The 14938-nt window shown below is 40.3% G+C and overlaps 1 protein-coding gene across 13 annotated transcripts in view; it reads right to left on the reverse strand.

The window, feature by feature from the left end:
- Positions 1-14938, reverse strand: part of DNAH14 (dynein axonemal heavy chain 14) — a 334785-nt gene that overhangs the window by 218762 nt on the left and 101085 nt on the right. For all 13 annotated transcript variants that reach the window (XM_027613953.2, XM_027613959.2, XM_027613960.2 and 10 more), the window contains 4 exons: positions 12512-12633; positions 10416-10587; positions 709-813; positions 502-620 (listed from right to left, as the gene is read on the reverse strand). In XM_027613953.2, the coding sequence (XP_027469754.2) occupies positions 502-620; positions 709-813; positions 10416-10587; positions 12512-12633 (518 nt within the window). The remainder of the gene's footprint in view (positions 1-501; positions 621-708; positions 814-10415; positions 10588-12511; positions 12634-14938) is intronic.

The following is a 14938-nucleotide window of genomic DNA, read 5'->3' on the forward strand; positions in this document are numbered from 1 at the left end:
GTAAAACATGAACTGACGAAGTAGGTAAGTTATATCACAAAGCTCTTTAAACAGCCAGCCGAGGTCAGGGTTGGGTTAGGGACTCTTGCGGATGGGAACACTTGGACGTAGCATGTTTTCATCAACTCCCATCAGGAGCCACATGCCACAGGCTGGCGGGCAAACTGGACCAGTGTGGTGGCAGGACCCAGTTGTTGACACCGGCCTGGAGCTGTTCACAGCCAGCCGGGCCGGGGATCGGGGGCCAGGGGGCAGCATTAACAACACCAAACAAATAGTAAATTTCCTTCATAAGTGCCTATAATAAAATCCCGTTTTGGCATTCAGGATAATACCAATGAATATAGACATGGAAAAGTAAAAATCTGCATAAGTACATATCTTTGAAGAAATCATTTGCTTAGCAAACTTCTACGAAATATCAGAAATTTCCAAACAGAGGTTTTAAATAGTGAAGTTTTATAGAGTCTGAACGCTTAATTCATAACACATATGTCCTACTTGGGCAACAGAAGAGTTTCCCCCTCAGCAGATATGAGCATTATCACAGCAGGAGGACCGATTTCTTGTTTCCATATCAGTAATTGTTTTATATTTTCAAAACACTTCACAAGATGAGGCTGTGGACCAGAGACAAGTGTCAATAACACTATAAAATTCTGACCTGGTTGGGAAATAATGTCAGTGAGCAGAGAATAATAATATTACCTGTACAGACTCAGGATTTCTGCTATCAGCTAGAATATCAAGGAGTTCAGCGTTGCTAAGAAAGTAAAATCTCGGGAAAATCATTCTTTTAATTTCAAGGTAGTCCTGTCCAGAACCAAAAGAAATTGCAGTTCATAAATGTATGTTTAATCATGATAGGATCACAGCCTCATTTGGGCCTACATTTGCACACAAAAAGCATGATATTTAAATTGCAGTATACATAGTAGCAGGAGTAAAACGAAGAGCCCATGCTTAATTGATTCTTAAATTGCTAAATTAATTTTTAATAAAGACAACGAAAACAAATGAAAGTAAAACCCAAAAAACTCCACCCGTAAACACACACGCACGCAGACACCCCACTGTACGTGGGATCACCAGCACTGACTTCCCACGCCCCCACCTTTCTGCTTGTTTCCAGTCCTCAGGGAATAGGTCGTCACCTCACGTCCCTGCTGCTATGTACATAGCCCCTCCAGCCCCAGCCCTGCCCACCGCTTAGCTGCACTCACACCTGTCTTCACTCCACTCCCCCTTCTCCAGAGAAGGAAACGCCCGTTTCCACATTCCAGGCAAGCCTTGTGTCACTGATCACTCTCCTACACTTTCAAGCTCTCCTTTGCAATAGGCTCCCTTTTACCTCTCTCTCATTAAAAATATTCGTAAGCAGCCCCCTCTTGCACTTTGTTTTTCTCTAGTTACTGTCTACTTGCCCGCCTCCCCTCCTAGGTCACAGTGGATCGTCTATTCATGAACAGACATTTTTCCAATGAAGACATCCAAATGGCCAACAGACACATGAAAAAGTGCTCAACATCGCTCGGCATCAGGGAAATCCAAATCAAAACCTCAATGAGATACCACCTCACACCAGTCAGAATGGCTAAAATTAACAAGTCAGGAAATGACAGATGTGGCGGGGATGCGGAGAAAGGGGAACCCTCCTCCACTGTTGGTGGGAATGCGAGCTGGTGCAGCCACTCTGGACAACAGTATGGAGGTTCCTCAAACAGTTGAAAATAGAGCTACCATATGATCCAGCAATTGCACTACTGGCTATTTACCACAAAGATACAAATCTATGGATCTGAAGGGGTACGTGCACCCCGATGTTTATAGCAGCAATGTCCACAATAGCCAAACTGTGGAAAAAGCCAAGATGTCCATCGACAGATGAATGGATAAAGAAGATGTGGTATATACGTACAATGGAATATTATGCAGCCATCAAAAGGAATGAAATGTTGCCATTTGCAATGATGTGGTTGGAACCTTAGGGTATTATGTTGAGTGAAATAAGTCAATCAGAGAAAGACATGTATCATATGACCTCACTGATATGAGGAACTCTTAATCTCAGGAAACAAACTGAGGGTTGCTGGAGTGGTGGGGGGGTGGGAGGGATGGGGTGGCTGGGTGATAGACATTGGGGAGGGTATATGCTATGGTGAGCACTGTGAATTGTGTAAGACTTTTGAATCACAGATCTGTACCTCTGAAACAAATAATGCAATATATATTAAGAAAAAAAAAGAAGAAGATAGCAGGAGGGGAAGAATGAAGGGGAGCAAATGGAGGGGGAGACGAACCATGAGAGACGATGGATTCTGAAAAACAAACTGAGGATTCTAGAGGGGAGGGGGGTGGGGGGGTGGGTTAGCCTGGTTATGGGTATTAAAGAGGCACGTTCTGCATGGAGCACTGGGTGTTATATGCAAAGAATGAATCATGGAACACTACATCAAAAACTAATGATATAATGTATGGTGATCAACATAACATAATAAAAAATTTTTTTTAAAAAAAGAAAAGATCGTCTACCAACTCAGGGTCTTTGCTTACTCATCTCTCAGCCATCCCCGGGTCCTGCCGTGCGGCCCCGCTGCTGCATCTGACGGTTGGCTCTGTCCCTCATTCTGCCTGGGAAGTCACTCTCCTGTTTTTCTTCATCCCTCGGTCACTTCTTACCATTTGCTTTCAGGATCCCTCGTGGTCCCCACTTGAATGCCGACATGGTGCAAAGCCCATCCCTCCTCCACCTGTCCTGCTCTTCCTGGGCTGCTGGCTCCGTGGCTCCTGTCACTTCTCCCTGCCCCAGGTCTATATACCCAACTGCTGATTGCAGATGTTCATTTGGCTGTCCCATAAGTGTTAGATTTTCAACATGTCCAAAACGTCCTTGTTTCTACACAAGCCTCTCCATCCTCCTTCCTCTCCCTGCGCTGGGATCCCCTCACACTTGGGTGCCCAAGCCAGAGATCTTTGCACAAGCCTGGACCTCCTTCCTCTCTCCTCGTGCCCGTCTGAAGCTCCTGGATCCACCTTCCTTAGTCCCTACCATTGTCTTACCTTAGTCTCCCAGGATTTCTAGTCTTGTAACGTGGTTCTTTTCATCCATTCTCACTGACCACCCCCCTTGTACACATAACTCTATGCTCTCTTCTAGGGAGACATTTCTAAATCAAATCATTTCACTCTCCTGCTCAAAATCCTTCATTATGATATTCAAGGCCCTTCATCATCTGGCCCTGCCTCCCTGGGGAATCTCATCACTGAGCCATTTGCAAACTAGGTTCCATCAGTACCATCTTGTTTATGTCTCCAGAACATGCCACACTTGTTCATGGTTCCAGATCTGAACTTCCCCCTTGCCTAGGATGCTCTTCCCACCCAGCCACCCACACAGAGTGACCCTTTTACCTGCCTAACTCACACATTCTTCCAAAACCCAGCTGAAGGATCACTTCTCCCAGGCTGGGTTAATCTCTCTTCTTTCATGTGACCATACCACCCGAACTATCACAGCATACATCACATGCTAGTATCTCTCTACTTTGGTTCCTATAATAGATCTTGAGTTCTGTAATAGTAGGGAATAATCTTGGGAGTCCCAGCACGTGCTATGTACCTGGTATAAAGCAGGTGCTCAGTATGTGAATAAATGGAAAATTACTGGTTGGTAATGATGCTTAGTAATAGTCCAAAGATACGCTAGAAATAATTAGAGGGCTTATCTCCATCTTTACTCAGTAAACTTGCTATTATTAACCAGATCATGGATTCATATAGCAGAGGGTCTTCCTGGGCAGAGAACTTTCTATAGGCTGTAACTACCATATGTGGGTATTCTGGAGGAGTCATCACAACCACTGTGATTTGTGTTCAACAAGGAAAAGATATAAAAACCCAGAGAGAGATCTTGGTTTATGAAGTGAAGTGAATATATTCACCAGGAATCTCAGATATTAAAACCCGGTATTTTAAAATATGTATGTCTAGCTGACAAATGTTTTGGCAATGTTTAAATATATGGAATAACTTATAAAATCATCAAACGAGGACTTCTGGGGACAATGGTGGAGTAGGAGGACCCTGAGTTCACTTTGTCCCCCAGGTAAACCTAGATAACACCCACATCAATATAAATAACTGAAAATGACCCGAAGACTGGCAGAACAAACCCCACAATTAAACGCAGAAAAGAGGCCGCACCAAAGAAGAGAGGAAAGGCAGAGAGGTGGTGGGGAGCTAAGTAGACTTGTGGGTCTGTTGGTAGAAGCGACACACCCACAAGCACAGACGGGGGGGGGTGGTTGGGGAGGGGAGAAACAGACCCTCTCACAGGGAGCCGGCGGGGGGCAGATGAAGCCTCCTAACATTTGGCTTTGAAAATGAGATGGGTCAGATTTTGCAAGTTCTTACAACTAGCAGGACTTAAAACCTGGAATTTTAAACATCAGAGGCTCAGCTCTGGGAGAGCTGGAAGGGAGAGAGAAAACAGAGTCCCCACCATTAAACAGACTGCATGACAAACAGCCCCACAGAGATACAGCACAGAAGCTGCAGTTTGCAAAACGCCTGGGGCACACGGGAAAGAGGTATTTACTCATCTCAGAACCTGTGTTGGAGGGACAGAGATCAGTGGGAGACTTCTCCAGAAACAAAGGAGCTGGCAGGTTCCATTTCCCTCCCCTAGCACAGATACTCTGACACCGGCTGGAACTAACTTGTTCACATCAACCCCCTCATTCTGGAGTGGACACGCCCCCTCCAGCCAGACCTCAGCTCCAGGTCCCCTCTCACAGCAGACCTGCACCCCTGCCCACACGCATGTTGCAGATCCACTCCCCCCACCCCAAATGGGCCCTCAGCAGGAGGCCGTCAAAGCGGTGCCACAAGCCTGGCAGTGTGTGCGCGGCCCAGACAAGGTCAGCACCACTCCAGAGTGAGTCCTGCCCCAGGGAGAGGGGAAGATAACCACACACCTGTCTGACTGTGACCCCAGCAGTGGGCTGAGGGCAGGCAGCTGGTCTGGCAGGCAGCTGGTCTGACTGCAGGCCCCACCCACCAACAAAAGCTTCTCTGGGGATGACACAGGGACAGTGCCTGCAGTTTGGTGCTATTGCATCTCTGGCAAACACCTGGTCTGACTTGACTCAAGCCCGAGGCAGCCCCCTAACACCACGGGCACCAGACTCTGCCCACAACAGGCAGGGAGCCATCGCAGACAACAGGACTGAAGGCAAACACATCCCAGCCACAAGGTAGGACACCCCTGGAGCAACACACAGAGGAGACACCCCCTGAAGCACCGGGTTCTGGGGAACAGACATTGCACTGCAGGACCTCTTCTTCATAGAGCCACTACTTTCAAGTGCAGGAGACGCAGCTGACTTTCCTAACACAGAAAAACAGACAACGCAAGAGACAGAATGAGGAGACAGAGGAATGTGTCCCAAATCAAAGAACAGGACAAAATCAGAGCAGGAGACCTAAGTGAAACGGAGATAGAGAATTTAAAGTAATGCTCATAAAGATACTCACTGGACTTGAGAAAAGAGTGGAGACCTCAGCAAGACCCTCAACAAAGATAGAAAACATAAAAAAGAACCAGTCAGAATGAAGAACTCAATAACTGAAATTAAAAATACACCAGAGGGTATAAATAGATTAGAGGAAGAAGAACAGATCAGTGATCTGGAAGACATGTAATCAAAAGCCATCAAGCTGGACAAGACAAAGAAAAAAGAGTAATAAAAAATGAGAACAGGTTAAGAGAACTCAGGGACACCATCAAGCATAATAACAGTCACATGATAGTGATTCCAGAAGGACAACAGAGAGAAAAGGGGGCGGAACATTTATCTGAAGAAATAACAGCTGAAAACTTCCTGAATCTGGGGAAAGGAAACAGAAATCCAGATCCAAGAGGTACAGAGAGCCCCCCCCCCCAAATCAACCCAAGGAGGTCTGCACCAAGACACATAATTAAAATGGCAAAAAGCAATGATCAAGAGAATTTTAGATGCAGCAAGAGGAAGGAAAACAGTTGCATACAAGGGAAACCCCACCAGGCTATCAGCTGATTTTTAAGCAGAAACTTTGCAGGCCAGAAGAGAGCAGCATGATCAATTCAAAGTGCGGAAAGGAAAAACCTGCAACCAAGAATATTCTATCCAGCCAGGCTCTCAGTCAGAACAGAGGGAGAGATAAAGAGTTTCTCAGACAAATGAAAGTTAAAGGAGTTCACAACCACTAAACCAACCCTACAAGAAATGTTAAAGGGGACTCTTTGTGGCTTTTTTTGGTTTTTAAATTTATTTATGTTTATTTAAATTCAATTAACATATAATGTATTACTGGTTTCAGAGGTAGAGGTCAGTTATTCATCAGTCTTATATAATACCCAGTACTCATTATAATGAAAATGAAAACACAATGGTCCAAAATCTTTGGGATGCAGCAAAAGTGGTTCTAAGAGGAAGTTTATAGCAATACAGGTCTACCTCAACAAAGAAGAAAAATCTCAAACAACTTAACTTTACAACTAAAGGAACTAGAAAAAGAAGAACAAACAAAACTCAAAACTAGAAGGAAGGAAATAATAAAAATCAGAACAGAAACAAACAAAATAGAAGCTAAAAAAACAATAGTACAGATCAATGAAACCAGGAGACGGTTCTTTGAAAAGATCAACAAAATTGATAAACTTTTGGCCAGAGTCATCTGAAAAAAAAAAAAAAAAGAGAGGGTTCAAATAAACAAAATAAGAAATGAAAGAGGAGAAATACAACTAACATCACAGAAATACAAAGGATTATAAGAGAATATTATGAAAAATTATATGCTAACAAATTGGACAACCTAGGAGAAATGCATAAATTCCTCAAAACTTATAACCTCCCAAAACTGAATCAGGGAGAAATAGAAACTTTGATCAGACTATCAGCAATGAAGTTGAATCAGTAATCAAAAACCTCCCAAAAACCAAAAGTCCAGGACCAGACGGCTTCACAGGGAATTCTACCAAACATTTAAAGAAGAGTTAATACCTGTTCTTCAAGCTATTCAAAAAAATTGAAGAGGAAAGAAAGCTTCTAAATTCATAGTGTGAGACCAGCATTACCCTGATAACAAAACCACAGAAAGATACTACAAAAGAAGAGAACTGTAGGTCAATATCTCTGGTGAACATATATGCAAAAATCCTCAACAAAGTATTAGCAAACTGAATCCAACGATACACTAAAAAAAATCATTCACCATGATCAAGTGGGATTTATTCCCAGGATGCAATGGTGGTTCAATATTTGCAAATCATTCAACATGATACATCACCTCAACAAGAGAAAGGATAAAAACCATATGGTCATATCAATAAACGCACAAAAAATCATTTGACAAAGTACAACACCCATTCATGATAAAGACTCTCAACAAAGTAGGTTTAGAGGGAACATACCTCAACATAATAAAGGCCATATAGGAAAAAACCCACAGGTGATACCATCCTAAATGCAGAAAAACTGAGACCTTTTCCTCTATGGTCAAACAAGACAAGGATGTCTACTCTCACCACTTTTATTCAATATAGTACTGGAAGTCCTAGCCACAGTAATTAGACAAGAAAAAAGGAATAAAAGATATCCAAATTGATAAGGATATCTGCAGAACGACATGATACTATACATAAAAAATCATAAAGACTCCACCAAAAAACTACTAGAACTGATAAAGGAATTCAGTAAGTTTGTATGATATAAAATCAATATACAGAAATCCATTGTATTTCTATACACTTAAGAATGAAGTAGCAGTAAGAGAAATTAAGAAAATAGTCCCATTTATAAAAGCACCCAAAATAATAAAACATCTAGGAATAAACTTAACAAAGCAGGTGAAAGACCTGTACTTTGACTATAAATGATAAAACACTGATGAAATAAATTTAAGATGACATGAACAAATGGAAAGATACTCCATGCACATGGACAGGAAGAACAAATATTGCTAAAATATTTATACTACCCAAAGCAATCTACACATTAATGCAATCCTATCAAAATACCAACAGCATTTTTCACAGAATGAGAACAATCAATCCTAAATTCACAGAAGACCCCAAAAAGCCAAAGCAATCTTGGAGAATAAAGCTGGAGGCATCACAATCCGAGATTTCAAGATATACTACAAATCAGTAGTAATCAAAACAATATGGTGCTGACACAAAAATAGACACATAGAGGGGCGCCTGGGTGGCTCATTCGATTAGGTGTCCAACTCTTGATTTTGGCTCAGGTCATGATCTCAGGGTCGTGAGATCAGGCCCTGCGCGTCGGCCCCATGCTCTGTGGAGCCTGCTGGGGATTCTCTCTCTCTCCCTCTGCCATCCTTGCCACTCATGCTCTGTCTCTCTAAAAAAAAAAAAAAAAAAAAAAAGATACACAGACCAATGCAAGAGAATAGCAAGCCCAGAAATAAACCCACAATTATATGGTCAATTAATCTTCAACAAAGGAGGCAAGAATATGCAATGGGAAAAAGACAGTCGCTTCAAAAAATGGTCTTGGGAAAACTGGACAGCAACATGCAAAAGAATGAAACCACTTTCTTACACCATACACGAAAATAAACTCAAAATGGATTAAAGACCTAAATGTGAAAACCTGAAACCATAAAAATCCTAGAAGAGAGCACAGGCAGTAATGTCTCTGACATCAGCCATACTACCTTCTTTTTAGATATTTCTCCTGAGGCAGGGGAAACAAAAGCACAAATAAACCAACAGGACTACATCAAAATAAAAAGCTTCTGCACAGCAAAGGAAACCAACAACAAAACTAAACAATCACCTACTGAATGGGAGAAGATATTTGCAAATGACATATCTGATAAAGGTTAACATCCAAAACACATAAAGAATTTATACATGTCAATACCAAAACCCCCAAATAATCCCATTAAAAAATGGGCAGAAGACATGACCAGACATTTCTCCAAAGAAGACATGCAGATGGTCAATAGATACACGAAAAGATGCGTAACATCACTCATCATCAGGGAAAGACAAGTCAAAACCACAATGAGATCACACCTCACACCTGTCAGAATTGCTAAAATCCAAAACACAAGAAACGACAGATGTTGGTGAGGATGCGGGGGAGAAAAGGAACCCTCGAGTACTGTTAGTGGGAATGCAAACTTGTGCAGCCACATGGAGGCTCCTTGAAAAATTAAAAGAACTACCATATGATCCAGCAATTTCACTACAGGGTATTTTGCCAAAAAATACAAGAACACTAATTCAAAAAGATATGCACCCCTGTATTTATCACAGCATTATTTACAATAGCCAAATTATGGAAGCAGCCCAAGTGTCCACAGGTAAAGGATAAAATGGATAAAGAAGATGCGGTCTGTATATACAATGGAATACTACTCAGTCATAAAAAAAAAAATGAAATCTTGGGCGCCTGGGTGGCTCAGTTGGTTAAGCGACTGCCTTCGGCTCAGCTCATGATCCCGGAGTCGGGGAATCAAGTCCCACATCAGGCTCCCTGCTCAGCAGGGAGTCTGCTTCTCCCTCTGACCCTCTCTCCTCTCATGCTCTCTGTCACTCTCTCTCTCTCAAATAAATAAATAAAATCTTAAAAAAAAAAAGAAATTTTGCCATTTGCAACAACATGGGTGGATCTAGAGGGTATAATGTTCAATGAAGTCAGTCAATCAGAGAAAGAAAATACCATATGATTTCACTCATGTGTGTAATTTAAGAAACAAAACAAATGAACAAAGGAAATGAAAAGACAAACCAAGAAAGAGACTCCTAATTATAGAGAACACACTGCTGGTCACCAGGGGAGGGGGAGGGCAGGAGGAGATGAAACAGGTGAAGTGGATGACGAGTACAGAACCCTGATGAGCACTGAATGACAGAACTGTTGAATTATTACACTGTATCCCAGAAACTAATTCAACACTTTATGTCAACTATACTGGATTTAAAATAAAATAAATAAAATAATCAAACTATTCCATTTCAATTTTTGCTGATTTTGTCAATATAATAATAACTGTAGTGCTAATAATTAACACTCATTGAATACTTCCTTTGTGCCAGCTCTCGTGCTTTAAATGCATTATCTCATTTAGCACAAAGCCCCTCAAGGTAGCCGTTACCATTATTCCCAATTTAAAGATAAGGAAATCTAGGCACTTAAAAAATTTGGTATTTTGTCTAAGGCCATTTAGATTGATCTATCCACTTTTTTTTTTCTTTTTGATAGTATTTTCATTAACCCTATAGTTGGCGAGAGTTGGAAATAGAGGAAAGAAAATCTGCATCGGAAGAGTTTCTGTTGTGTGTTATATTACATTTTGAAGAGTAAATGATTCTCCACTTTAGGACTGCTGTATAGTTTTACCTCCAGACCTTTCATTATATAGTCAAGACATGTATTGCAATTTTGCAGAATTTCAAGGACTCCTGCAGAGGTGGTTATTCGCAAAGCATCCAGTTTGTTTTGTATTTTTAACATCATTTCTCTCCACGTGGAAATCACATGAGAGAAGAGTTTTGCTTCTGCTGGGAGCTGCCTTTAGAGAGAAAATGAGATAATTTTATCTTTTGAAGATACTATAATTAAAATCTATAATCTAAATGCATTTTCCACAGAATATTGTTCAATTTTTAAAATATTGTGACCTGTTTTATTTTTGGTGATCATTAGTTGAAGACAGTTTATAGTGTTTATTACATCTGGTGATGTACACGGTAGGAAATACTAGGATAAATCAGACATGCGTCCATCATTGAGTAAGATTATACTTAGTGAGAGGTATGAGATAGGTACACACAAGTTCTACAGAAAGTAAAAGTGACCTGTGTCCTAGGAAATGTAGTAGGACAAGGGCTACTGAAATTCTAGAGGAAATGGGATCTGGAGAGAGCTTCTTGAGAAGAAGCTACTGATCTTGAAAAAGCGATTTTTGGCATTAGAATTGCCTAACGTCCCCTAGAGGGCAACGCCACCTGTGGGTGAGCACCAGTGGTCCCTGTATCTGCGTGTTCCCGTACTTGTCTGCTCTGCTACTGAAGGATGCTTCGGAGCTCTCCAGAGAAGAGGCGAGGCCTAGTTTCTAATGCCCCAAACCCCAGGGCAATACACGTCAAGCTCTTCCACTAGCACCCCCTCCTGCCAATTATCCCAGTCCCCATTTTGGGCGATGGGCCTAAAAATTTCTTGAACGCAGTAAAAATCCTATTGGGGAGGAGCCTTCAACCTCCCCTCTGTTGGGCACCCTCCCAACAACCACAGGAGGCTCTGGTGTGACCTCATAGTGAGTACGGTGGGAGGGGAATGGACAGCATTCCCTTTGAACAATTCTCCTTGCTAATGAATCTCTCTTCCCCTTCCTCCAGTAGGAGTGCCCCCCATCCTTCTCCACTAGTCAAAAGCAGGTCCATTACAGACCCGTGCCTTCTTTCCTTTAGCACTCTTGTACAGGACTCCAGCAACACTTCATTAAGAGCCCCCTTTTTTTCTCGCAAATCCTGTGAAGAACAACTTGGTGATATTCTGAACTAGGGGTCTTATCTTTCCATCAATTAAGAAATCTTTAGGAAAGAGTAATATTGAAGTTCGAGTTTAAGGCAGTAAGTTGTTATAATTACAAAGGGTACATTACTTAGGTATGTGGTTTCACCTCTGGGAACTCTAGAATAACTACAGATAGAAGAAACTAAAGCATTCATTCATATGACAAGAAATATACATGTATAACAAAAATGGATATTGTTCCCTACAAAGCAATACTCGCATCTAAACAGTTTTCTCTTGTGAGCCTCTCCTAGCTCCCCTTTGTCCCTAAAATAAAATTCACAACACTTAACCTGATATTCAAGGTCTTCTATCGTCTGCTCTAATATACCTTACAAACACACACTCTATGACTTCCTACCTTATTTCAGAATGGCTTCTAGACTAGCTTGTATGATTCATGGTCAACACTTTAAATTCTGTCCAGATAATACATGTGTCAGAACTTAAACACTATTAACACCAGTCACTTTAAAGAGAGACCAATTAATTTGAATGCTATGAATAAAAAGAAAAGGTAGAATTTTCACCAACCGTCTATGACCTCCATTCTTTCACATGGTCCAAAGTAAGAAACTACCATTCATGTATGAATGCTATTTAAAACATGTTTATTATTCATATCAAAACCACACTAATATTCTAGAACTAAACAGACACACAGTATTGTGGTTTAGGGATTACAAGGACCTGACACTCCTTTCCCAGTCCTTAATAGTTTTATATCAATAACTGAGAAATAGGACTTAAAAAAAAAAAGATGATGCTTGCAATCTTCCATGAAAAACAAATTCAGATTATACTCCTGTGCCCACAGGTGGATTATTTTAGAGGCGTTTATTGAAGAAATGACTTCTCAGGGATTATAGGCAATAAATACCCACCATGCATTTTTTTAACCTCTTTATGGCTTTTTTTACCTTTGTATTTCTACAGAATGAAAGACTGGTTCAAGATAAAGCCAATTTCTTTGACAATTCATCCATTCCTCAAGAGTATGAGAGAAGAGAGTCAAGTTCTGATCCCACTCATCCACAAGATCCTATAAGATGAACACACACATTCATAAAGTCTAAAGATTCATGTAGTAAAAATACCGACATCCAAAGTGACTATCAGTCACTGACATACAGACATTATTATGGAGGGTCACATAAATAAATGTAAATCTAATTACATTTAGTTTTGGGAGACATGGGAGATGTTCTGTTCATGCAATTTCCTGTTTTATTTTTATATAACATACAAATATTTTTTAATATATGCATATTTTATTTAATTTTTTAAAATTTAAATTCAATTAACTAACATACAGTGTATTATTCATTTCAGAGGTAGAGGTCAGTGATTCATCAGTCTTAGACAACCCCCAGTGCTCATTCCATTGTGTGTCCTCCTGAATGCCCATCCCCCAGTCACCCCCAGCCCTCCACCCCCCTCCCTTCCAGCAACCTTCAGTTTGTTTCCCATGATTAAGAGTCTTTTACGGTTTGTCCCCCTCTCTGATTTCATCTTGGTTTATTTTTTTCTCCTCTGTTTTGTTTCTTAAATTCCACATGAGTGAGATGATAATTGTCTTTCTCTGATTATTTCGTTTAGCATAATACCCTCTAGTTCCATCCACGTTGTTGCAAATGGCAAGATTTTTTCTTTCTTTTTTTTTTGATGGCGGAGTAGTATTCCATTGTTTGTGTGTGTGTGTGTGTACACACCACATCATTACCGTTCATCTGTTGACGGACATCTGGGCTCTTTCCACAGTTCGGCTATTGTGGACATTGCTGCTATAAACACTGGGGTGCAGGTGCCCCTTCAGATCACTACATTTGTATCTTTGGGGTAAATACTTAGTAGTGCAATTGCTGGGTCATACGGTAGCTCTATTTTTAACAAATATTTTTTGGTATGTATATTGTTTCAGTCCTTTCTTCAAATATTTTTGTATATAGGTACATGTAATATATGTAATAGTTTACATCAATGCAACCATATTATACACATTGTTTTGTAACTTGCTTTTTTTAACTTGTGTGTTTTAGAGAGGCTTTACATTAGTACTTACAGGTTTTCTTCATTCTTTTAATTAAAAAAAAACAAACATTGTGTGGCTATAACATCTTTTTCCAGCTTGTATGTTTATTAAAGTAAGAGGAAAATGGTTAAAAATCAATTAGTACTAAAATGCCTGCAAACCAGCAGACTGGCCCATCCCCTAACTTGGACTCCTCGGAGGAAACCACATGTAACTCATTTAGATCTCCTTTCTGCTATGCACCTCCCTATTTCATTTAAACTCTATTTTATATTTCAATAACTTTATTGAGGTATAAGTGACATACAGTAAATGGCACCTCTTTAAATTGCACAATTTAATGTTTTGACATCTGTTTATAACTGTGAAGCAATCACCACAATCAAGATAATGAACACATCCATTACCTTGGGAAGGTTTCTTTTGCCCTGATTCAGGCCCTTCCTCCAACTCCGGCCTATTCCCATCCCTAGGTAACCACCAATCTACTTTCTGAAACCAAAGCCTAGTTGGCATTTTCTAGAATTCTCTATGAATGAAACCGTATAGTATGTACTCTTTCTGGTCTGACTTCTTTCACTCAGCATAATTATTTTGAGATTTATTCATGTTGTTGCATATGTATTTCTTTTTTTTTACGGCTGAGTAGTATTCCACCGTATAGATATACAACAATATATTTACCATCCAGCAGATATACACCTGGGTTGCTTCCTGTTTTTCACTACTACAAATAAAGCTGCTATGAATATTCAGGTGTAAGTCTTTGCATGGACATAAGCTTTCCTTTCTTTGGGGTAAATATCTACGAGTGGAATGCCTACATTATGTGGTAGGTCTATTTTTTAACTTTTAGTAAACCTTTGAAACGATTGTAACATTTTACCTTTCACACAGCAGTGCGCAAGAGTTCCCTGTTTCGCTGCATCCTCACCAACACTGGGGATGATCAGTCTTTTTAGTTTTAGTCATTCCATAAGGTGTATAGTGGTACCTCATTGGGATTCTAACTTTTCCTTGAGGAATAATGAAGTGAAGCATTTTTGCATACGTTTATTTCCCATCTAAATATTTTCTTTGGTGAAGTGTCTGCTTAAATCTGTTGCCCATTTCTTTATTCTTTTTTATTTTGAGAATTCTTTATATATTCTTGAAACAAGTCCTTTACCAAATGCATGCTTTGCAAATATTTCCTTCTAGTCTTGGCTTGTATTTTTTCCCCTTAATAATAAGTGTCTTTTTAAGGGCACAAGTTTTTAATTTTTAATAGAAATCCTTCTACTGATCACTCTTTTGGTGTCATACTGGAGAAACC

Source organism: Zalophus californianus, chromosome 10, assembly GCF_009762305.2.
Source record: "Zalophus californianus isolate mZalCal1 chromosome 10, mZalCal1.pri.v2, whole genome shotgun sequence".
NCBI classification, from domain to species: Eukaryota; Metazoa; Chordata; class Mammalia; order Carnivora; family Otariidae; genus Zalophus; species Zalophus californianus.